The following is a 24,538-nucleotide window of genomic DNA, read 5'->3' on the forward strand; positions in this document are numbered from 1 at the left end:
TTTACGACAAGGGAACAGTGTGTGTTACCCGAGGTGAGGATGGGAAGAGAAATGAAAATGCGGAGCTATAAAAGAGATGAACAGGGCATGGCTGCACTAATAAGTCAGGAAATGTATGCAGATCTGTATAGTTACTGACCCACAATTTGGCTGCAGAGTTGTAAGATGTGGATGCTTTAGGTGAACTATTTGTGTGTGTGGGGGGGGGGTTCTGGGCAGAATATTTTTACAGTGGCAGTGATCTGACAGACTGACAAGTTGACTACACAGGCTTGATGAAAGGTCAATAAAAGGTTAAAGCTCTTGAATAACTTGACTGCCAACATTCTCCACCAGTTCTGAGACATTATTCTACATCCAAATCAGGCATTGATGTATCAGTACTTCAGCCTTTTTCTTCACGATGCTAACATTTCATCTTTGCTCTAAATGAAGGCCACCTCTGCAGCAGAGATAATGACATGTACGGACCATTTTTGATTTGCAGGCCTCTACCGAGACCCATTCAGAGTCCGGCATGCCGCGAGATACTTCAAGTATTGAACCCGCGGATGTCTCTCCCTTAGATGGGTCCAGAGCCACTGAGCAGGCACCAGCTTCTGAGGGTGTTTTCAGGCCTAATGATTTGTATATTAAACCAACACCATCCTCAAAAACAAAGTCTAAAAAAATGACACATGGGCCACGTGCTCAGGTCCCCATGTCTAAAAAAACAAATAATCAAAATGGCTGAGGATTTAATTACCTTGATCAGGGGTTCCCAACCCCCTCCTGCTAAGAGGCCTAGGAAAGGCACTGATTATGAATCTTCAGATCAGGTTTCCATTTCTTCTGATTCCTTTTCTGATCAGGAATTATCTATTCTACCTTATGAGGACTCTGATGCAGAAGAATCCATCCCTTCTGCTTCTCCTCCTGAGGATTTTTCTTTTGGAGAAGCTTTGCATACCTTAAGGGAACATTTTCATTGGGAGAGTCAGGATTTCTCAGAATCCAAAAAGAGGCTTAGGGATTTTCTTCTTCCTCAGCATAGGCCTTTGGCTATACCTCCTGTTCTAGACATCGTTGAACATGTTTTCTCAGAATCCAGCATGGCTCCTGATTCCCTGCCTCCGGCTCCTAGTAAGCCAGACAGATATTACAGGGTTCCTGACTCCCACAAATTTCTTTTTAAAAACCCTACTTCTGACACTGAAACAATTTCTCAAGGTCCCAAGGGTGTTAAGGCTTCTACTGCTAAAAATCCTACCCCTTCTGATAGAGACTCCAGGGCGCTGGATAGAATGGTAAGAAGGTTTACACGTCTGCAACCCTGGCAATCAGGGCTTTAAACTGTCAATTTCATATGCTTAAATATCAGCAGCATGTCATGGGCTTACTTAAACAGAAAATGATGTTAATTTCTGACTGTGTGGAAAATAGAGTTACAGGATTTATTGCATTCAGCTGAACAAGTTGGAAAGCATACTTTGCGATGTGGTTTTGATTCCTTGGAGGCCTATTGCAGGGCCGCTGTAACTGGATCTGTGATGAGAAGGCATGCTTGGCTCAAGGAGCAAAATCTGCCTGGTCATGTTAAAGCAATTGTTGCTCCTTTACAACAGGATAGTTTATTTGGTAAGAAGGCAGAAGAAGTAAAGATGGAAGACAAAGCTAAATCTATGCAAACAGTAAAAGATTTCCTACAAGTGCAGCCACCCAGATTCAGTAGGCACTGGCCTACTAAGAATTTGGTCCTTTCCAGTACCCATCAGAGCTGCTCAGGTCAAACCCAGGTACTCCAAAGGCTCCAAGTTTCAGTCGCAAGGAACTTAGACCAAAACAGTGGGGTGCCTCCACCTCCAAATCTGAAAGTACCAAGGCAACCCCCTACGGTAAACAGTCTCAATGACTATCATCCGTCATTTCCAAGCACTTATCTTTTGGCAGCCCCTTTGGGGGGGGGGGGACTAGCACTTCATGCACACAATTGGCATCTAATTACCCAGGACAAGTGGGTTTTAAATATAGTATCCCAAGGATACAGATTTCATTTCCACACATTGCCAATTCCAAAGGGATGGCCAGATCTGCCTCCAAATCAGTGGGCAGATGCCCAGAAACAAGTCCTGTCCCACATGGATATGGGGGCTATTCAACCAGTACCAGAAAAGGAAAAAGGACAAGGTTTTTATTCAAGACTTTTCCTGGTACCCAGAGAAGACAAATCATGGCGTTCAATTCTGGACTTATCCATTCTAAATACTTTCCTGGCAATTCCAAAATTCAAGATGCTGACTCTACAGCAGTTACTGCCTATGCTAGGCAAGGATGCCTGGCTGGTAACTCTAGACTTAAGAGGCTTACCTGCATATCCCAATCAGGGAATCTTGCAGAAGATACCTCTGCTTCAAAGCAGGCTATTTTGCATTACCATTTCTCTGCACTGCCCTTTGGCTTATCTACTGCACCCAGGATCTTCACAAAGTGCTTGGCACCAGTAATTGCATTTTGCAGACAAACATTCAAATTTATCCTTATCTGGACGATTGTCTAATTCGGGCAGAAAACAAGGACACTATTCTACAGCATCTGGCATTTGTAAAAAGGCTTCTAACTTGCCTAGAGTACAGCATAAATGAAAGGAAATCACAACTGTACCCTCTCAAAAAATTACATTCCTAGGTGCAAGCTTGAATACAACTGCTCAGATGGCTTACCTCACACCAGACAAACAAGTTCAATTGATGACTTACTTCAAACAAGTGGCCACAAAAACCCAGTTATCTGCAAGCCAAATTCTGCAGGCCTTGGGGTTCATGGCTTCCTGCATTATTCTAATGCCATATGCAAGACTGCATATGAGGAAACTTCAGTGGTACCTAAAAAGCTTATGGAGTCAACATTGTCACAGCCTGGAAACCATGATTCCTATCATTCCTTGCCTGCAGCAAGATTTCCTTTGGTGGGCAGAGGCCTGTCACCAAAACAAGGGAATGTCATTCATTCCACCCCCTGCCACCCAAACCCTGACTACAGACGCATCAGACTATGCTTGGGGGGTGCATCTGGCAGGGAGATGCATTCAGGGCGAATGGAGCCCAAATCAAATGCACATGCATATCAACCAGAAAGAGTTACTAGCTGTACAGAATACTCTTGACAGCTTTCAAGGACTTTCTTCATCCAGGACAACAACTGATGAAGACGGACAACACCACAGTCATGTGGTACATAAGCAGGGGGATACCCATTCCTACCCCCTTTGCAGAATAAACCATGGCCTTGTGGAACACAGCCTTGACTTACCAAATACATCTACAAGCTCAATTCCTGCCAGGAAAACAAAATGCCCTGGCAGACAAACTAAGCAGAAGTCTTATGGACCCATACGAATGGAAACTGGATCCACAAATCTTCAGCATGTTGATACACAAATGGGAGAGCCCAGACATCAGTTGGACAAATTCTGCACAAGAATTCATCACAAAAAAATCTTGGAAAGCGGATGCTCTATCCTTCAGCTGGAAAAACATATCTGTCTGTGCTCCCCCCCCCCCCCCCTCTGCCTCTGCTCTCCAAGGTCTTACTAAAAGTCAGACAGGAAAAAACAAAAATGATTCTGATTGCTCCAGACTGGCCTCGCCAACACTGGTACCTGCTCCTACACCATATGTCCCACCTTCCTCCGTGGTACCTGCCTCAGACACCTTATCTACGGTCTCAGCAGAACTTTCAAATTCTACACACTCCGCTCCAAACTCTGAATCTTGCAGTATGGCTACACAACTAATTTCACCAGTTACGTCTCTCAGCAAACCTGTGATGGTTGTCATTTTGGAGGCTAGAAGGCCTAGCACTAGAAAATCTTATGCTGGTAAATGGAAAAGAATTCTGTGCCTGGAATCGGGCACAAGGAATAAGCACAGAAATGCCCAATATTCCTCCGATTCTGCAATATTCAACTGAGATGCTTCTCAAGGGCCTGTCTTTCTCTTACATAAAAATCCACGCCTCTGCCATTTCAGCTCACTACAATGCAGAGCCTCCCTACTTTTGTCATCCCCTGCTAAAGCAGTATCTCAGAGGGGCCAAAAATTTAAGATCTCCCAAGAGAGCACAAACTCCTGCATGGGACCTCAGTTTTGTGTTGGAAAAGTTCACCCTCCCTCCTTTTGAGCCAGCTAGTACTGCAAACATAAAATTTCTCTCTTGGAAAACAGCTTTTCTTTTAGCTGTCACTTCACCTAGAAGGATTTCAGAACTACAGGCTCTCATGGCAGTGGAGCCTTTTATTATTTTCTACCCAGACAGGGTGGCGCTCAGGACCAATTCATTCTTTATGCCTAAAGTGGTAGCCAGTGTGGCTCTTAATCAGACCATTCATCTGCCAACTTTTTTCCCAAATCCACAGAACAAGGGAGAGTGGATTCTGCATTCATTGGATGTACACAGACAACTAAGATTCTACTTGAACAGGACAAAATCTCTAAGAAAATCTGAGCAACTACTGGTGGCATTTGCTGCAGGGGCAGAGGGAAAGGCTATCACAAAGCAGACAATTTCAAAATGGATAAGCCATTGTATTCGTTTCTGCTACATGCATCATGGTAAACCTGTCCCCAAGGGGATCAGATCCCATTCCACCAGGGCTGCATCTACTTCTGCAGCCTTTCTCAGAGAGGTTCCTACCAGAGACATTCTAGAAGCTGCTTCCTCGAACTCGGTTCATACGTTCACAAAACGTTACCATTTACCTCTCTTCTCTAAATCCAGAGCAGGCTTTTGCCACTGCAGTCCTACAGGGCCTTATAGCTGCTCCTAATGCTGTATAATTCCATCCTCCCAACCATAGCTTGGGGATTCTACCCAAATGTAATGACTACTGCAACAGTGAAACACGAAGAACATAGTACAATTGTGTACACTTACCATAAATGTAGATGTTGGAGTGTATTCACTGCTGCAGTCCTGGTTACCCACCCGCCAGCCCCCTATTTTTCTCTTTTTTTATACCTCTTCTTTCTGTTACTATGCTCAAAAGCCTTTTTGTTGTATTTGCTTTTATTTGGAGGTATATTTTCTGTGTTCTAAATTATATATATATATAAAATTTGCTCCCATTTGAGGGGCATCTGACATCTGGGGCAAGAAAAACTGATTAAAATGGCGTTGGCTGCATGTTTTATGAACCTGACGTCATGGAAGAAGGGACAGCAACTGACGCAGGACCCAGGACTTTGTTAATCAGGCTGACTGAGGGCAACCTGCCAGCAGATTGCCCAAATGTAAAGACTGCAACAGTGAATACACTCGAACATCTACATTTATGGTAAGTGCACACAACTGTACCTTTCCTGACTTGAACTTAAAATGTTAACAATGAGTGGGCAGTTAATGCGTCTTAGTGTAGCACTGTGTATAGTAGCAGAACCCTTTTCTGAGTGTTTTTGAACTGCCAACCAGAGTGACAACTAGAAATCAAGAAGTCGTTTCAAAGGTTCATGTACGTGCTAGTGCTGAGCGGGAGTTGCTTTTAGATGATTGCTGATGCTCTCTTGATTTAGAGTGCATGAAACACAGGCTTTCTCAAAAGTGGATTAGGCTGCAAAGGCAGTCTTGAATGAGATTACTTGTCTCAGACTTGGTCTACATGCTTTGTCTTGAGAGTCCAGTCTCCCATATGCTGTGCTTCTCTCAGATGTCAGACACGAGTGTGTACGGAGTACCACTAAGACCAAACATGCAATATATACAACTGTGTACTTTTAACACCAGACTGTCCCAGTGTGCATCTTTTAAATCTCAGGCAACAACAGCAAGAAAGCAGACTGATTATTGTATCACTTCCAACATTTTTGCCAGATGTGGACATTTGGAGCCGAAGTCTACTTTTTGCTCTGATTTGTTAATTTGCACTAAAACGGCAGTTGTGGCATCCAGACTGACTTGTATTTTATTTGTTTACTGGGAAAGTCTGAATTGGCAATAACCCATTTTCAGTGGAAGCCTGTGGCGAAAAGCCAAACAAATAGCAAATATAAACATTTGATACTAATTGCCATTTTTGCAAGTACAGTTTAATAGAGTTGTAAATGTGTGAAATTGACAAGACTGTCTGAGATGACAGAAGGAGCAAAGATTGGTTAGTAAAGAAGGATATGTGCATAAATGAGAACAGCCCTTTTTAAGAGAGTAATTTGTTGAAATTGCCCTTTCTGCCTTGTGCAAGCAATTTGGTTTTGTTTGCTGAAAGCATTCCAGGCGGATGTCCATTCAAATTTGTTGTCTCCAGATAGTCTCCTAAGTGTACCAAGTTGATGTTAATGTCTTACAACCATGCGCACCATCTCCTAAGCGAACAAAGTCCGAGCAAATACTTAACTCATTCCCCAAGAACATAGCCAATGTTGGCAGACAAATTCAGCTCAAATGTTACTCCGTTGTCACCCCTAACTACTCCTTGCATCCGAGTGATGCCTCCAGGTGCATCTGCATTTAACTCCTACTGACGCCTCTAGGCATCAAATATTGCTTGTTCATATTTAAATAATTCCAAAACCGTACTATGTACAAGTTGTTTTTTAAAGATTTCATCTTAAAGCTTACACAATAACAAACTTAACTGCATTAATATTTGATCTCTATCTATTGCAGGTAAATATATAACTGTTTATGATATTAATTTATATAGATATCATTTTCACATTTTTCTAAATATATCCTTAACCAAGTGATAGAATTCCTTAGTGTTACATGAAAGCTCTCAGATACGTGAGTAAAATGCTGCTGACAGTATGTGAGTAACTTGAGTGGTTGCTGAGATATTGTAAGTTGTTTACAAAATATTACAAATATAATAGTTACTGTGTTTACTGTGACTTGTAGAATTCAGTTTAAGACCTAGAACCTAAAGAATACTATAAAAATAGTTTGTGCTGAAGGGTTTGCCATTTATACTTCTCTCATAACCTCTGTGGTTCCAGAGATATGAACATTTGTTTCAAATGTGAGGACATAATTTGATTCTGTCAAAAGGTTTAGGCTCTGCTCATTGGAAGTTACAGTGCAAACTTCCTGAGCTCCATTGAAATGAATGAGTTAAGGGCCAGAAACACTAGCTCCGTGGGTCCTGATGTGCCAGGCTGTTACTTGTTAGCACCAGACGCTGTCTGACTCTCTAATAAACCTGTTCAGTCTCTGCTCCTCCAGTGGATTCTAAGAGCGGTATGGAGAACTGCTACTGTCATCCCACTCAAGAGGGGGAGGGGGGACAGACTGCTGATCTGGGGACCAGACCTATAAGCCTCAACCTTATCCACACATCAGTATGGAAGTGTTTAACAAGGACATAAGCAGTGTACAAGCCCTGAGCCCAAGCCAGTTTGGGTTCGTTAAAGCAGTGCCTGCCTTCTGAACCTGGTGGGCATATTTGAACATGTCACTGATGCATTAGACTGGAGCAGAGTGGTTCACACTGCCTACCTGGACTTGACCAAAGCCTTTAATACCATCTCCCATTCTAGCATTATCAATAAGCTAGTAAATGTAACCCTCCGTTACCCACTGGATAGCAAACTGGCCAACGGAACCCAGTCTGTTAGTGTTGGAGGCATGCTGTCATCAAAGGGTTCTTATTGGCATTGCACTCCAGGACCATCACCACTCTTTGATAATTACTTCTCTGATGTCAAGGCCATCATTAAGGGCCTGTGGTTGATGGAGTTTGCAGATGGCTGTACACCTCTGAACTGACAACCCTGAAAGCAACTTTTCCTGTAAAGGATGCTTGACAGTGGTGAAATGCCAGATTTAACTATCCATCTGTGTTCCTGTTTTGTTGTAATATTATCCTTGAGATCCACTTTGGTTGGATATAGTGTCCATATGCATCACACAACTCTCTCTCATTACAGTCTTTGTAAACCTATTTAACTTGGAAAGTATTTCGTACCTTAAAAGGAAAATGATTCCCATTCAGCAGTTTTTCACTATAATCTTGCAGCAGTTTAACCTTCTGTTGCTTCGCTGATTGTGTGCTTTGATGTTTAGTTCTTAAAGCTGAAAAATGCTAATCATTTCACTGGAAATTCTGAGGATGCCCTGCTGTGGGTTAGTGATTCCAGTATTTTTGTGAAGTCAAAGAATATTTTCTTCCATGCGCTGTCAAGGCAGGTACTTTCCATTTGCTTGTTTGTGTTTCCTTTAAAGTGTAGTGTTATGGGAACAGTCTGCTGTTATCGAATAGATTTAGCCAATCACGTTCAGGAGCTGCAGTCAGTAAAATGGCAGTTTGCTCTCTAGTTTGCTTATTGTATTGTTTTAAAGCTCTGAAATGGAAAAAAAGTTAACATTATTAGTCTTTGTGGGAAATAAACTTCTGTGTACCTTGTTATAGTAGAGTAGTGCGCCCCCCCCCCCCCATAAAAATGAACAAATCTAAGAAAAATGTCCTTGAATGTCATATGCTTTACTTATCACTTCAACACCATTTAAAATCATACCTGGTGAACTCTGCCTAAACAGAAAATGTGTGTGTGTGTGTGTGTGTGTGTGTGTGTGTGTGTGTGTGTGTGTGTGTGTGTGTGTGTGTGTGTGTTTATAGTGAGCAAAGGATGCAGTTTAATTCCCAGCAGTTGCACTTAAACATTGTGTGACTGAACAAGTTATTTAAACAGAGGCTGAGTCACATAATTACCAATGTCAGCTTTTTATTAACTCAAGGGATGTACAAGACGAGGGCAAAACTTCCCCTTTAAAATCAATCCCCATTGCAGGGTTCACGGAACATACCTCTCAACTGTGCAGAATGTCCAGATTTTTACTTCATATTTTGGAATTGTTCCTCATAAAATATTTGGTTCCCGTCAAATTATTGAAGATTGAGATCATGAAGTAATGAAAGACATTTGAGTTTCAGACTTCACATCCTTCAGAAAATGCATGCTAATGCAAAATTATTCTATCAATTTTGAGTTTATAAGAACAATTTTTAAGTGCATCTCTATTTTTGGGCCTTTGTCACCCCATTAATTGTGACTTTGTCCACAAATCTTGCACTACGAATCTTACACTAAGAGGCTGAGAGGTATGGCACTGAAATGTAGTTAATGTCTGGCCACTGTTTTGTATGCAATCTGTATAAATTTGCATGTGTAATGCTTTTATTTCTGCGTCTGTTGCTTTTTTGCTGCTTGACGTTGCCATTTATTACAAATTACAAATGTTCTTTGTGTTTCACTGTTGCAGTCCTCAAACTTGAGTTATCTGCCTGCAGGTAGCCATCAGTCAGCCCGAATACCAGAGTCTTGGGTTTTCTGTGTCGGATGCTGTCGCCTCTTCCATGACATCAGGGGTATAAAACAAGCAGCTGATGCCATTACATCAGTCTTTCTTGCCGAGAAGGAACCCGAGCAGTTCAGAAGTGCCGGTCGGCTGCTACCTGAAAGTTTTGTTTTTCTAGTTTAAACCTGAAGTTTTCTAAAGCCAAGTACCCCGATGGGGATTCTTTTTTCTTGCTCTAACCGATGTCAGAAAAAGTTAGTAATTGTCTTGCATGTGGAAAGCAAATACCTCACAGAGATTTTCATTCTTACTGCGTCACCTGTTTAGGCCCAGACCACGATGGCCCTCATTGTCATTTTTGTGCCTTGTTTAATGACCGAACCATTTGTCATTGGGCTATCTTTGTCACTAAATTCTTTCGCTCTCATTGTCCGTATTCCAAAATGGTTTCGATAAGCCATCTGACTACCAATTTTCTGAAAAAAGTAAAGATGCAGACAGACCACATAGGTCCAAAACTGCCGCCGACACTTCCATTAATCTAGTTGCCAGTCTGCCGGTACTCAGTGAGGCGCCTTTGCAGTCCCTGATGCCCACTTCTACAGATTTGCTGGCCTCTGCTGAGTTCGGTATGCTGTGAGATGCTTCTTAGACTATGGAACCTGCGGATGACTCTACCTTGGATGGGTCCGGAGCCGCTGTGCAGGCACCGGCTTCTGAGGGTGTATTCTGACCTACTGATGTTCGAATTAAACCAACAACTTCATTTTTAGCTAAAACTACAGAGTTTCCCAGGCCCAGAGTATGCACTACACCTAGAAAACTGACGACCAAAGTGCATGCTCAACCCCCATGCCACAAAAACAAATTCTTAGAATGTTTGAAAACCTTATTACCCTAATTAGGGGAAGCCAGCCTTCCCCTGCTAAGAGATAAAGAATTGAGTTTCATTCTGATTCTACAGACCAGGTGTCCGATGACTCTGACCCTTCTGATTGCCAGGACATACCCTTATCAACCTATGAGGATTCAAATGCAGAGGAATCCACTCCCTCTGCCTCCCCTCCAGAGGATTTTTCTTTTGGTGAAACCTTGCGTATTTTGAGAGAGCATTTCCCCCAGAAATGCCAGGACTACCCTCAGTCCAAAAAGAGACAGTTTTTAGAGTAGCCTCAGCACAGGCCCTCTAGCTATACCCCCTGTCCTGGATGTTGTAGATGTCTTCATGGATCTAGTCTTACCCCAGACACTTTACCACCGGCCTCTAGAAAACATGACGGGGTACAACAGAGTACGTGATTCTCATAAATTTCTCTTTAAGAATCCTACTGCAGATTCAGAGACCATTTCCCAGGGATCTAAAGGTATTCAGGCTACTACAGCCAAAAACCCTACCCCTTCAGACAGGGATTCCAGAGCTTTAGCCAGATTGGGTAAGAAGGTATATACCTTTGCAACACTTGCCATCAGGGCATTGAATTACCAGTTTCAAAGTGCCAGCAACATATTATGCAACTAATTAAACAAAAAAATGGTGTTACCTCTTGATTGTGCAGAAAATAAAGATTTATAAGAGTTAATGCATTCTGCAAACCAAGTTAGTAAGCATACTTTGCAGTGTGGCTTTGATGCCCTAGAAGCATCTGGCAGGGCTGCAGTCACTGGGTCTGTACTGAGAAGGCATGCTTGACTGAAGGAACAAACCTTGCCAGATCATGTCAAATCCAAATTACTAGATGCTCCTTTAAATAAGGACTGTTTGGCAGCAAAGCAGAAGAGGTTCTTAAAAGAGATGGAAGAAAAAGCTAAATCTATGCGAACTAAGAATTTTTGCAAGTGCAGCCACCTAGATTCAGTAGGCATTGGTCTTAGAAAAAACTGGTCCTTTCCAGCCCCTTCCATACCTTCAGTCCAAATCCAGGGGAAACGGACCACCGAGACTACAGTCTCAGGGTATGCAGAGATCTAAACCAATGGAGTGCCCCCACCTCAAAAACAGGGAGTGGTAAGCCACCCCCTTATGGAGAAAGTTCACGATGACTTTTCATTTATCCTTCCCAGCCCTGCCCAATTACTTGCGCCCCTGGGAGGAAAACTTGCCCTTCATGCAAAAAACTGGATATCCATTACTCTGGACCGATTGGTCCTAAACATTGTATCCCAGGGGTACAGATTCTACTTCCACTCACTGCCAACCCCTAGCGGGTTTCCAGACCTTCCTCCAAACCAGTGGGCAGAGGCTCAAAAGCAAGTACTTTCCCTGCTCAGTATCAGAGCTATTCAACCTGCTCCAGTAGAACAAAGGAGACAGGGTTTCTAGTCCAGACTGCTCCTGGTGCCCAGAAAAGAGGGCTCTTTGTGCCCAATCCTGGATCTATCAATTCTCAACACCTTTCTGGTGGTCCCAAAATTCAAAATGCTTACCCTGCAACAGCTTCTCCCTTTGCTAGCCAAGGATGCCTGGTTAGTCACCCTAGACTTAAAAGAAACTTATCTGCACATCTCCATAAGGAAGTCTTGCAGGAAATATCTATGCTTCAGGGCAGGCGCTATGCACTATCAATTCTCTGCACTTCCTTTGGCTTATCTACTGTGCCCAGAGTATTCACAAAGTGCCTTGCTGCAGCCATTGCATACTGCAGGCAGAGAAATATCCAAATTTTCCCATACTTGGATGATTGCCTGCTTCAGGCGGACAGTCAGCAATTGCTAGTTCAGCACCTGGCATTTCTACGAAGACTCTTAACTTCATTGGGGCACACCATCAACGAAAAGAAATCACAACTGGTGCCCAGTCAAAAAAATGTATTCCTGGGCGCTAGCTTGAACACAGCTTCCCAGATCGCATTTCTCCCTTCAGAAAAACGGGTCTATTTGACGAACTACTTCAAACAAATGGCCAACAAAGCCCAGCTGTCTGCAAGGAAAATACTGCAAGCCCTAGGGTTCATGGCCTCATGCATTCTACTAATTCCATGTGCAAGACTGCATATGAGGAAACTTCTGTGGTACTTAAAAGGTCTTTGGTGCCAACATTCTCAGGACCTGGAAAAAGTCATACCTTGTCTAAGGGCAAAGTTCCTTTGGTGGGCAGAAGCATGCAACCACAACAAAGGACTGCTTTTCACTCCATCCCTCACCGCCCAAACCATGACAACAGGTGCATCAGACTATGTATGGGAGGCTCGGATGGCAGTGCATTCAGGGCAAGTGGAACCCTGGACAAATTCTCCGGCACATCAATCAAAAAGAGATGCTAGCTGTACAGAATGCTCTGAAAGCCTTCAAATACCTAATCCTTCCAGGGCAGCTGCTGATAAAAACAGACACAACAGTTATGTGGTACATAAACAAGCGGGGGAACCCATTCTTACCCACTCTGCAGGTTAGCCATGACCCTGTGGAACACAGCCTTGAGCAACAAAGTGCATTTGCAAGCTCATTTCCTGCCAGGCAAACAAAATTCACTGACAGATGACTTGAGCAGAAATCTCCTAGACCCATACGGGTAGAAATTGGAGCCGAACACCTTCAGCCTTCTAATTCAGCAGTGGGGGACATGGGAGGTGGACCTCTTTGCCTCCCCCCTGAGAACCACCAGTTGAGCAAATTCTGCACCAAGAACTCTCACAGCAGGGCCTGGAAGGTGTATGCCCTATCCTTCAAATGGGAAAACCTCTCAATTTATGCCTTTCCTCCTCTGCCCCTCATCTCAAAAGTACTACTCAAGATCAAGCAGGACAGGCCAAGGGCAATTCTTATTGCCCTAGACTGGTCACACCAGCACGGATACCCACTCTTACGCAGTCTGACAACAGTGCCACCCTGGCACCTTCACCAGACAATCTTCCCTGCTGTCTCGGCAGGAGGAACAGATTTTGCATCCACAGTTGCAAGCCATAAACCTTGCAGCCTGGTTTATCCTCTGAATACACTACCAGCAACCTTCAGCAAACAGGATCTGGATGTCATTCTTGAGGCCAGAAGGCCTAGTACTAGGAAATCATATGCTAAAAAGTGGAAAATATATTGCTCCTTACCTCAAATCCTGGATTACCTAGCAGAGCTACTCCACAGAGGCCTATCCTTCTCCTCCATTAAGATTCATGCCTCTGCCAACTCGGCTCATTATAATACTGTGCCACCTTTATTTTCTCACCCTCAAATCAAACAGTTCCTGAGAGGAGCTAACAATGTGGTGCCCCCTAGGAGAGCACCCATCCCTGCCTGGGACCTTAATTTTGTACTGGAAAAGCTCACACTTCCCCCTTTTGAACCTGCTGCTTCAGCAGAGTTAAAATTCCTCTCTCAGAAAAGAGCCTTGCTTTTAGCCATAACTTCAGCAAGAAGAGTCTGAGTTACAGGCACTAATGGCTTTGGAATCCTTCATTATTTTCCATGCTGACAGGTTTCCCTCAGCACTAACGCATCCTTCATGCCTAAGGTGGTGACCAATCCATCCATTTACCAACCTTCTTCCCTAATCCTCAGAATAAAGGGGAAAGGATCCTGCACTCCTTGGACGTGCACAGAGAGCTCAGGTTCTACCTTGACAGGACTAAACCTTTCAAAAAATCTGACCAGCTGCTAGTCAGCTTTGCTACAGGGGCAGAGAGGGCAAGGCCATTTCAAAGCAAACCATTTCCAAATGGATAGCACACTGCATCCATTTCTGCTACAAGCACCATGGAAAACGTACCCCACAGGGGATCCGAACACATTCCACTACGGCTACTTCCAGCTGTGTAGCATTTCTCAGGGGAGTCCCTACCAGGGACATTCTGGAAGCTGCAACCTGGAGTTCTGTACACACCTTCACCAAGCATTACAACTTGCCTATTTTTTTCTAAATCCAGAGCTGGATTTGCTACAGCAGTCTTACAAGGCCTGCTAGCCAGCCCTAACACTTCTTGACTGCCTCCAACCTTCCTCAGCTTTGGGAATCAACCCAAGTGTGATGACTGCAACAGTGAAACATGAAGAACTTAGTACAGTTGTATACAATTACTGTAAATGTAGATGTTTGAGTGTATTCACTGTTGCAATCCTGGTTTCCCTCCCTCTAGCCCCCTGGTTTTCTCTGTCCTTCTACCTATCCTCTCTATGGCCATTTTAATGGCAGTGGTATTTACTTTTTACTGGTGGTGGTCCACACCATATACTAGCTTCCTATTTGGGGGGCTCCTGACATTTGGGACAAGAAAAACTGATGTAATGGCTTCGGCTGCCTGTTTTATACCCCTGACAACCTGACGTCATGGAAGAGGCGACAGCATCCAACGCAGAAATCCCACGACTCTGGTATTCGGGCCGACTAAGGGCTACCTGAAGGCAGATAACCCAAGTGTGATGGCTGCAACAGTGAATACCCTCTAACATCTACATTTATGGTAAGTGTACACAACTGTACTTTACTGTATTACTTAACCAGTGAAGTCCCTGAGATGAAGTGAGGCCAGTTTTCCTCTGGTTCTTGCTTTGGGCAGGGGCATATTGGAATGAATTTCCATAGATTTTAGCACAGTGTAATTCCCTGCTGTTTTCAAATTCAGCAAGCTGTCATGAAGAGCTGGAAAACGAATCGAGCATCCGTCTGTTGGAAGCGGGTACCCCTACTGCATCAGGTAAGGAGCTGCTTCTCTTTCATGCTTGCCTTTTCTTTGTTTGGACAAAACGTTTCTGGGTAGGAAGTGAGTAGCAGCACAAAATGTGTAAAGTGGAATCAATGATAATGCAAGTTTGTTTGAGCGGGGTCACGAACAGGTTGGTGATGAGCGTGATTCAGCGGCCATTGCTTTGAGCTCTGTATGGAGCTCTCTTTACCTTCCCTGCTGCTCTCTCTGCTTGCTGCCTGACATTCTGATGCTCTTGTGCTGTGTGTGTTTTAATGCTGAGAAGCTTGTTACTGTTCTGCATTCTGGGCCAGTCACCTCTTTAGTAGAAATTGACAGGAGTTGGCCATAGTGAGAGTTTCTCCTGCCCCTTGGGTATGGGCTGATACCCAGTTGTGTGTGATGCCATTAGCTGGCAGTATTGGTAAATACCGGGTAGACCAAATACATTGTCATTATAATTTTCTTTCATGGGTCACATATCCAGACTGGGAAAATGTAAACAAAAATTGATGGGAGATGGCAGGAAACAATTCCTTGCTCTGTAATCCCTTCAACTGCATGACAGTAGAACTTTTTGTGGAAAATGGTCCCCTGTCTTGTCACCCTAAAGCAGAATGGACAATATTTTTGCAAACAAGAAAAGTTTATTAAGCATAGCTACACACATCACAAATTAAAACAAATTTTGTATCAGTAACATCAAACCACTCATAACAAAAGAGAATGCCATTTGCATGTCCGGACAGCACCGGTTAGCTAGGGCTAAATTATTCCCGGCTCCACCAAGTCTCCTCTTCAGTTTTTCCCTTGAAAGTAGACTAACTCTCTACCTAAGCACTTAAAAAGCATCCTACAGTCCAGCACTTGCTCAGCCCTAATAGCAAGCACTAATATACCCTGACACTTGATTGCCCACCAGGGCAAGGCTCATTATTCACCCCTCACCAACCAAGCGACTAAGCAGCTCACCTTACTAGTCTGGCATGACCAAAGGGCAATTTCAAGTATACTCTCCAGTCCAGCTGGTGAAGCTGGGCAATGTTACAACTGCCTCATGTACACAGAAAGCCCGCTCCTCCTACCACAAAGCATTAACATATGCGAGAGATGCAATTATGTAGCTAAATTGGAGGCTAAGCTCTCACCACCCAAGACTGGAACAGGCAGTCATGAGGAGAAAGTTAACACTTGCACCACACCTCCAGCCTCACATAGACATACTAAACAAGTACTGGCAAAAAATGCACATAAATACACAGAATCATACTCTGAGGCTCTAAATAAAAACCTGCAAAAACATCAGAGACCTCCAAAGCAGATACCCAAAAAACCTGCACCTCCCATCACAAACCAGACAGCACATAAAACACAAACTAAAATCACAGACCTTAAGGCGAAATAACATACCTAACACAGTAGTAATAGGAGAGACTATTGTCAGGCACACTGATGTCCCACTCACTAGGCTGGACAAGGAGAAGGTTATTGTTAGCTGCCTGTCGGGAGCCAGAATCTGCCACATAACACAAGCACTCAGGTCACTCCAGAACAAGTACAAATATGACTGTCATTGTTCATGTTGATGTGAATGACCTAAGACATACCTCCCTGGACTACATGAAGAGAGACATGGAAGAGCTCTCTGATCATATAGCCCAGGCCGGTATGACCCTGACCCCTGAGTAGCATCCTGCCCTCACCAAGAATGATACCGCAGTATAAAGAAAAAAAATGATCAATTTCAACAATTGGCTAAGCTTCTGGTGTCATTCAAAGGGTATCCAGTGTCTGTCAGCCTGGGAAGACATGCTCGACAAGCCTTGTTGCTTCGCAAGAGATGATTACCTGTCACCCCTAGGCTATCTAATACTGGCCAAGGATCTTGCTGCCCCCATAGTGCCTTTTTTAGGCAAGGCTCAAAAGTCAAACCCACCTCTGTAAACAGCACAAATAAAAAAATGAGGGTTATGCTACTCGACACCAGGAGTTTAAATCTCAAAATGCACATGCTCGAAGCACTCCTCAGTATGGAGAACGTCGACATCTGTGCAGTAACTGAAACCTGGTTCAAGGCTCCACAGACTCCCCAGCACTACCAGGCTACAACTGATACCACACATTTTGGCCACAGAACATGGACCAAAACACAAAAGGAGGGGGTGTATCTATATTCATCTAGGATACCTACACCTCCATATTAGTGGCGCAGCATGATACCTCTTGAGATCATCCATGTGCAACTAACATTGGGCAAATCTGCAGTGCAAATTGTGGCCTGCTACAGATCACCCTCCATGACCCAGGACCACCACTCTGCCTTTCTGGAGACACTGGAAAACATGAAGGTCCTACCAAACACACTGATATTGGCCAATTTCAGTTACCCTACCATTAACTGGGAAAACTACTAGAGTACAAACTCCCAGGTCCAGCACTTCCTGGAATTTATCAACTCAAATGCCATGGATCAGCTGGTAAACTCCCCTATCAAAGGTGAAAACATATTGGACCTGGTCATTACCAACATGGGCGACAGGTATTCCGCACCACAGGTCAACCTGTTACTGGTTAGATCAGACCATACACTAATCACTCTGTCCACACAACACCACCACCCCCAAGCAAGGAAATCACAGTGAAAAACTTTTCTATAGCAAACTTCACCTTACTTAAGACAGAGGTGGTAAGTTTCACAGCCCCTACGCTAAAGGATAAGTGTCCAAGATGCAGGAACCTTTACAAATGCACTGTATGAGCACCTACAAGGATGCATGGATCATGCCATCTCTAGCAAAACCAAGACTCACTCCCCTAAGAGAAGGGAACCAGTCTGGTGGACCCCTGCCTTAAACAGGCTGTACAATAGGAGGAAACTAATTCAGAAAAGCAAATCCCAAGAAGGAAAGACATCCCTGATCAGTATCCGTAAAAAAAACTAAGGTCCCTTATAAAATCGTCCAAGGCTAACTTCAGAAGAAAAATAGCCAAGGATTCGAAAAATAACCACAAAGCCTTCTTTAGCTATGTCAAGTATCTAAGTGGCAAATAGCAGATATGCTCTGAGCTAGTGCAAAATGGCACAGAATATACTGAACCTGCTGATATTGCCAACATGCTGGCAGATATTCAGTGCAAACTTCACCCCCAAAAGGGCCCACAACAATACCAGAAAAGTGTAGTGTTCCAGAAATCAGACACACAGGTGAAAACAGCCTTTTCAAAAGCACAGCATCAGTGGGGCCAGATGGTGTCCCAGGCTGCATCTTGCACGAACTAACCCCCCACCTAAACACACTGTTTAACCTCAGCCTCTCCACAGACTATGTGCCCATAGAATGATGCACAGCAACGGTTATTCTGCTCCACAAAGGAGGGGCCACAACTGACCCTGGTAACTGTCACCCCATAAGCCTGACTAGCCTGGTCTGCAAGGCTATGGAACGCATCATCATGGAGCTCATTAACAAAGACATTGGGAACCTCCAAACACTTGACCCGACCCAGCTCGACTTTAAGGGCAGATCATGCCTACTAAACCTGGTTGACTTCTTCGAGACGGTCACCAAGGCCATAGATGAGGGGAAGGTGGTTCACACAGCCTACCTTGACCTCACTAAGGATTTTGACACCATTCCCCACTCTGGAATTATAGAAAAACTCCCCAGCCTGAACATAAACCCCTGCGTCACGAGATTGGTTGCCAACTGGCTTACAGACAGAACTCACACAGTAAGAATAGTGGGCTCCAGGTCCGACTCTCAACTAGTCACAAGTGGTGTCCCACAATGCTCAGTCTTGGGACCCATACTGTTTGGCATATACTTCTCAGAAGTACAAGTAAACACAGGAGGACTGTGGCTAACCAAGTTCGCCGATGATTGCAAACTGGGAGCCATAATTGGTTCTCCGGCTGACACGGACATTTTACAAAGGGCTTTACTGAGACGGACACCTGGTGTCAAAGTCATGTTCTCAAGCTAAATGCCAAAAAATGCATAGTCATCCCATTTGGGAAAAACAAAACACCCACAAATTACCACATAGGTGGCAGCCCCCTTAATACAGAAGAGGTAATAAGAGATCTGGGGACCCAGGTAGATAGTAATTTCTCCTTTGACAATCGTATTGCCAAAGTAGTTGGGAAATCCTTCTATGTAGCCCATCTAATTACTAAAGGGTTCACTTCTAGTAATAGAGGTTATACTGCCCCTCTACTCATCACTCATCAGACCCATCATAGAGTACAATGCCCCATTTGGGGTGTACCTCACAAGACCCTTCCAACAGCTGGAAAGACCACAAAAGACCACAAAAGTACCTCACCAAGAGGATTACTGGCCTCAAACATATGTCCTATGCAGCCCGACTGGAAAAACTCCAGCTGTACTCTGTGGCATATCACTTTCTCAGAGGTGATCTCTGCCTGACTTACAAAGCCACGTCCAGCTTAGAATTGGTGGACATGCTCCACCTAAAGAAATCCAAGTCACTGCGAGCCACTCGCTCTAGTGAGCTAAACCTCACCACAAAAATAAATAGAACATGCTGGAGGGATAGATTCCTGTCAGAGACTCCCCATGCTTTGGAACAAAATTCCTAACTACATTAGGCAGAGCCCCTCACTAACACTCTTCAAGAGAAATCTTGACGAATGGATGGGTAACAGAAACTACACCCCTGGGATCACTTCATTGGCTCTTCTTGACAGAGGCTCAGTTAATTAATCAATGGGATGGCGAAAGCTGACACACTCTGGCTAGGCTTATAAATGCCCTCGGGCAGATAGCCTAGTTACCTACCTATGAACCTATTTGTGAAGCATACATCCCGTAAGTGTTTTTTTGTCTGAATGTGGGGGTATTGGGGCAGTGTTTGTGGACCTTTAGTTTGCCCAGAATGGACAGAACAATGTTACAAAGATGTGCACATAGTAATGAAAACATTGAGACCTCTTTGATTAAGAAGTTACTTGTTTTTTTAGGTAAGAATACTTTTTTTTTCACAGCACAAGTTGATTCGAACCATACTTCTGTTTGAAGAGGTACAGATAGCTTCAAGAAAGTTCAGAAAAATGCATGTGTATTTCAGGATGGCTTTCTATTAGTATGTTGAATAAATCTACAGTAAAATATCCTCCTTAGTGGAGTCCTGTGACTCTGCAGGCCAACTTCTGTGTTCAGTAGTAATCCTTCGTCATGACATCAGACACTGCTACTATGGTAACTAATGGAATTATCCGGAGTCTAAGAAGCTTAAGCTTTCTTTTATTTAAAACCAATGTCATGACATTTAAATGAATAAAAGTATCAAGTCACATTCACATAGAAAATACATTGCCACATCAACATCTCCAATCAAGCACAACAGAACAGGGTATTTACAAAGCAATTCCTTACACAGTACCTGCTAAATACAAAATACTTGGGGAAAGTACCGGGCGCATCAGAACTGCATCATGTTGTATACAAAAAAAAAGTCAACATCATACGGACTGTAGTACACTGTTATAGTCACAGATTGTCATGTATACTGACAACCACTTAATTTTGAAACAGTACATAAGTGATGTAGTTACATTATGAAAACGGACACAACTCTCGCATACTGACAAATCAAATGACAAACAGGTTGACAGCACACTCGCATCATTCTCACTAAATAAGGTCTCAATACATAAATCCACATATGCAGAGGTACTCACAAGTAACTTATCAAAACCTCAGAGGTCTCATGTATGCTGCCCTCAGAAACCACATGTAAACAAAACCAAGTCAACACCAACCACTGCAGTTAAAAATATACATCAGTGTCTCCACAAGCAACCCCTAAGGCAAAATGCCACACATTCAAACATCTTTGTAATAAGAGACTTCATCATGAGATGTATGGATGCCTCCCTCACCACAATGGATAAAGAGAGAGTTAGTCAATTACCTGTCAGGAGCCAGGATTCACCAGGTCATGCACATACTCTGGTCACTCATTCACAAGTACCAGTATGACTCAAGTCAGTCCATGTGGGTGTGAATGACCTGAGATGTACCTACCTGGACTCCTGGACTATGGAGAGAGACATGATGGACCTCTTTGAATATGTGTCACACGGTGGTATGAGCGTAGCATTGAGCAGCATTCTACCTTCACTAAGAATGCCACAGTAAAAACAAAAAATGACTTTATTTTACATTTGTAATGTCCGACTTCAATAATTGGCTTAGCGACTGGTCTCATTTCACGGGGACCCAGTATTTGTCAGCTTCAGAGCAAATGATTGCCAGACAATGCTGCTTTTCTAGAGATGGTCTGCAGTTGTCTCCTCTAGGCTTTTGAGTACTGGCCAAGGCATTGGCCATCCCCATACTCCCTTTTTTAGGCAATGCCAAACCACAACAGACCTACCAACATAAATTTTTCTAATGCCAAGTAGAGGGTAAAGGTACCACTGCTTAATGTAGGAGTCTTGACAAGAAACTGCACTCGCTGGAAGCTCTCCTTGCCCTGGAGAATGCTGATGTCTGGGCAGTTAAGAGACGTGGTTCAAGACTGTGGAAAGCACTGCAGCAGTGCAAAGATACAATGCCTATCACATATTCAGACCAACTTCTGAAATGCAAAACATAAAAGGAAGAGGTGATTCCATTTACCTAAAAAAAAATGTCTTCTAGATTGGTCAAGCAAGATAGCTTGCCTGAGCTACCATAGACAGAATCCCCCACCGTGTGATTGTTAGCTACAGGTCCCCAACCATAAACCATAGAAACACTCTGCATACCGGATGTTACTTAGAATCACTTTATCTTTCAGCCCAGCACACTACTCATTGTGAATTTAACTACCCTTCCATTAACTGGGAAATTTATATGACCACTAACATGCAGGCTGAGAGATTCCTGGACTTTATCAATGCAGAAAGAAAAATCGGAGAGACTCCAAAGTACCATCAAGCAGCTACAAGTAAAAGGTTCCAGTTTCATTCTTGCATTGTTTGCTGTAGTAACTCAATTTGGCATGAAAAGAAATTGGAGAATCCCTTATTCTGGTTTGAAGTAGCTTTACTGAGAAATGAATACACCTTGGCAGATGAGCACTGTTGATCTGAGTACAGTCTTCTTGAATCTGCTGCTCATATGGAGGCCTGAGGCTATACCTCTCTCACTCCATCTCCATGGCTTTTTAGTCTTCTAGTATTTATTCGTAGTATATAAAAGGAAATCTCTGAGTAGCGGCCTCACATCTCTGTGTATAAACCTCAGAACCTTTGGAGCAACAACTCACTCGGACCTAAATGTCGGCTTTAGATACCACAACAAATGACCATCACCCAACTGATCTGAGTACAGTAGTGTGACAAACTGCTTTAAATACTTTTCACTACTTACTTAAACTAATTATGCATTCAACAGAGGATGTAGCAATAACGAATTCTATTGGTTAGAGTTGATGGTACATTGCTGGAGTGCATTCTGTGTGGAGTCTGAATGTCCTCCCCGCGGTCGAGTGGCCTCTGAAAGACATGCGTGAATGGGCGTGCCTTCGCTGAAGGTTGGGCGTTGGGCTGGCAACTCGGCACCATAAAAAAAATAGACTGCCAATCATTACCGACCGGAGTTCCGCTGTGACGACCCCTGACCGGGAAAAGCCGAAAAGACAAACAAGAGTTGATGGTACATTCACTAGCAGCGTAAATTAGTTATGCGTTCATCAGAGGATCTGGCAGTACCGAATTCTGTTGGACAGCGTGACAATAATCTGGATGTGAAAGGACTGAGTAAGAGGAACAAACAAAAGGAAGCGGTGCTAATCTGGGCCTTGCATGGTGATGGCTTTGTAAAACCTTTCTGAAGCTGAACTTCCATGGTAAATAGTCCATTAAATATTGAAATACTTTAAGAAAAAAAAATAAACATAGGTTTGATCAGCTCTTTCTCATGAAGCTTCATCAGATCTGCCAAGGTGAGGTGGTGCAATTTCCTAAGTTTTAGGATACTGCTGATGGACATTTGGGTTTCTTTTTTTCTAGTAAGCCATTTTTGGGCCCTGTAATTATTTTTGAATCCTGTCGATCTCATGGAAGGTAAAGGTGTTATGTCCAGGCTGTTTTTTTGTGGTGTCTTGCAAGTGTGTTTAGGTTGCAGTAGAGGATGTCTGTGAGGTGCCAGGCTATTCAGGTTTTAATAATAAAAAAGCTGTAAAGGAATGGCTGAAAGTAAAATAAAGTCCAAAAAAGAAGCAAACTGAGCCAGGCCACCACGGCTGCAAGGAATATCGATCCAAACGTATACAAAAACACTTTGTCAACGGAGAAGTAAGTGCTTTCACTATTCCAACAGCTGCTTCATCAGACTACTGACTTTCCTCTGCCATCTCCAAGCACTTATCTTTTAGCAGCCCCCTTATAGGTTCATAGGTTCATAGGTTAGTACTAAGCTAACTGCCCTTGTGAGCCATTTTAAGCCTAGCCAATTATCCCTTGTGAGACTCAAACCCTGCACCTTGTGTTTGTAAGGCAAACACCTTAACCATTAGGCCACCCTCCCATCCCCTTGGTGGGAAAACTAGCACTTCATGCTCAAAATTGGCATTTAATTACCCAGGACAAGTGGGTATTAAACATAGTATCCCGGGGTACAGATTTAATTTCCACACGTTGCCAATTCCAAATGGATGGCCAGATCTGCCACCAAACCAGTGGGCAGAGGCCCAGAAACAAGTCATGTCCCTCATGGATATGGTGGCTATTCAACTAGTACCAAAAAAGGACAAGGGTTTTATTCAGGATTTTTCCTGGTACCCAGAAAAGACAAATCATGGTGTCCAGTTCTGGACTTATCAATACTAAGCACGTTCCTGGACATTCCAAAATTCAAAATGCTGACTTTACTACTGCCTATGCTAGGCAAGAATGCCTGGTTAGTAACTCTCATACCTGCATATCCCAATAAGGGAATCTTGCAGAAGGTACCTCCACTTCAAAGCAGGCTTTTTGCATTACCAATTCTCTGCACTGCCCTTTGGCTTATCTACTGCGCCCAGGGTCTTTACAAAGTGCCTGGCACCAGTAATTGTATTTTGCAGACAAAGAAATATTCAAATTTATCCTTATCTGGTCGATTGTCTCATTCAGGCAGAGGACAAAGACACTCTTCTTCAACATCTGGCATTTGTAAAAAGGCTTCTAGCATGCCTAGGGTACACCATAAACAAAAATAAATCACAGCTGGTACCTTCTCAAAGAATTACATTCCTGGGTGTAAGCTTGAATACAACTGCCCAGATGGCTTACCTCATGCCAGACAAACAAATTCAGTTGACAACATACTTCAAACAAGTGGCAACAAAAACCCAGCTATCTGCAAGACAAATTCTGCAGGCTTTGGGGTTCATGGCATCCTGCATTCTGCTAATTCTATATGAGAGACTGCATATGAGGAAACTTCAATGGTATCTAAAAAACTTATGGAGACAACATTGCCACAGCCTGGAAACAATGATTCCTCTCATTCCCTGCCTGCAACAGGAGCTTATTTGGTGGGCAGAGACATGTCACCAAAACAAGGGACTGTCATTCATTCTACCCCCTGCCACCCAAGCCGTAACTACAGATGCATCAGACTATGCTTGGGGGGCCCACCTGGCAGGGAGATGCATTCAGGGCAAAT

The 24,538-nt window shown here is 43.5% G+C and overlaps 1 protein-coding gene across 3 annotated transcripts in view; it reads left to right on the plus strand.

Annotated features, from left to right (window-relative positions):
* LOC122808660 (alpha-1,4-N-acetylglucosaminyltransferase-like) overlaps nt 1-24,538 on the plus strand; it is a 424,824-nt gene that overhangs the window by 163,463 nt on the left and 236,823 nt on the right. For 2 of the 3 annotated variants that reach the window (XM_044079633.1, XM_044079634.1), the window contains exon 3: nt 14,817-14,888. The exons of the other annotated variant lie outside the window; for it this stretch is intronic. In XM_044079633.1, coding sequence (XP_043935568.1) covers nt 14,817-14,888 — 72 coding nt within the window. The remainder of the gene's footprint in view (nt 1-14,816; nt 14,889-24,538) is intronic. 3 annotated transcript variants of the gene reach the window in all.

This window comes from Protopterus annectens, chromosome 8.part0 (assembly GCF_019279795.1).
Source record: "Protopterus annectens isolate FY-2018-M chromosome 8.part0, PAN1.0, whole genome shotgun sequence".
Lineage (NCBI taxonomy): Eukaryota > Metazoa > Chordata > Ceratodontiformes > Protopteridae > Protopterus > Protopterus annectens.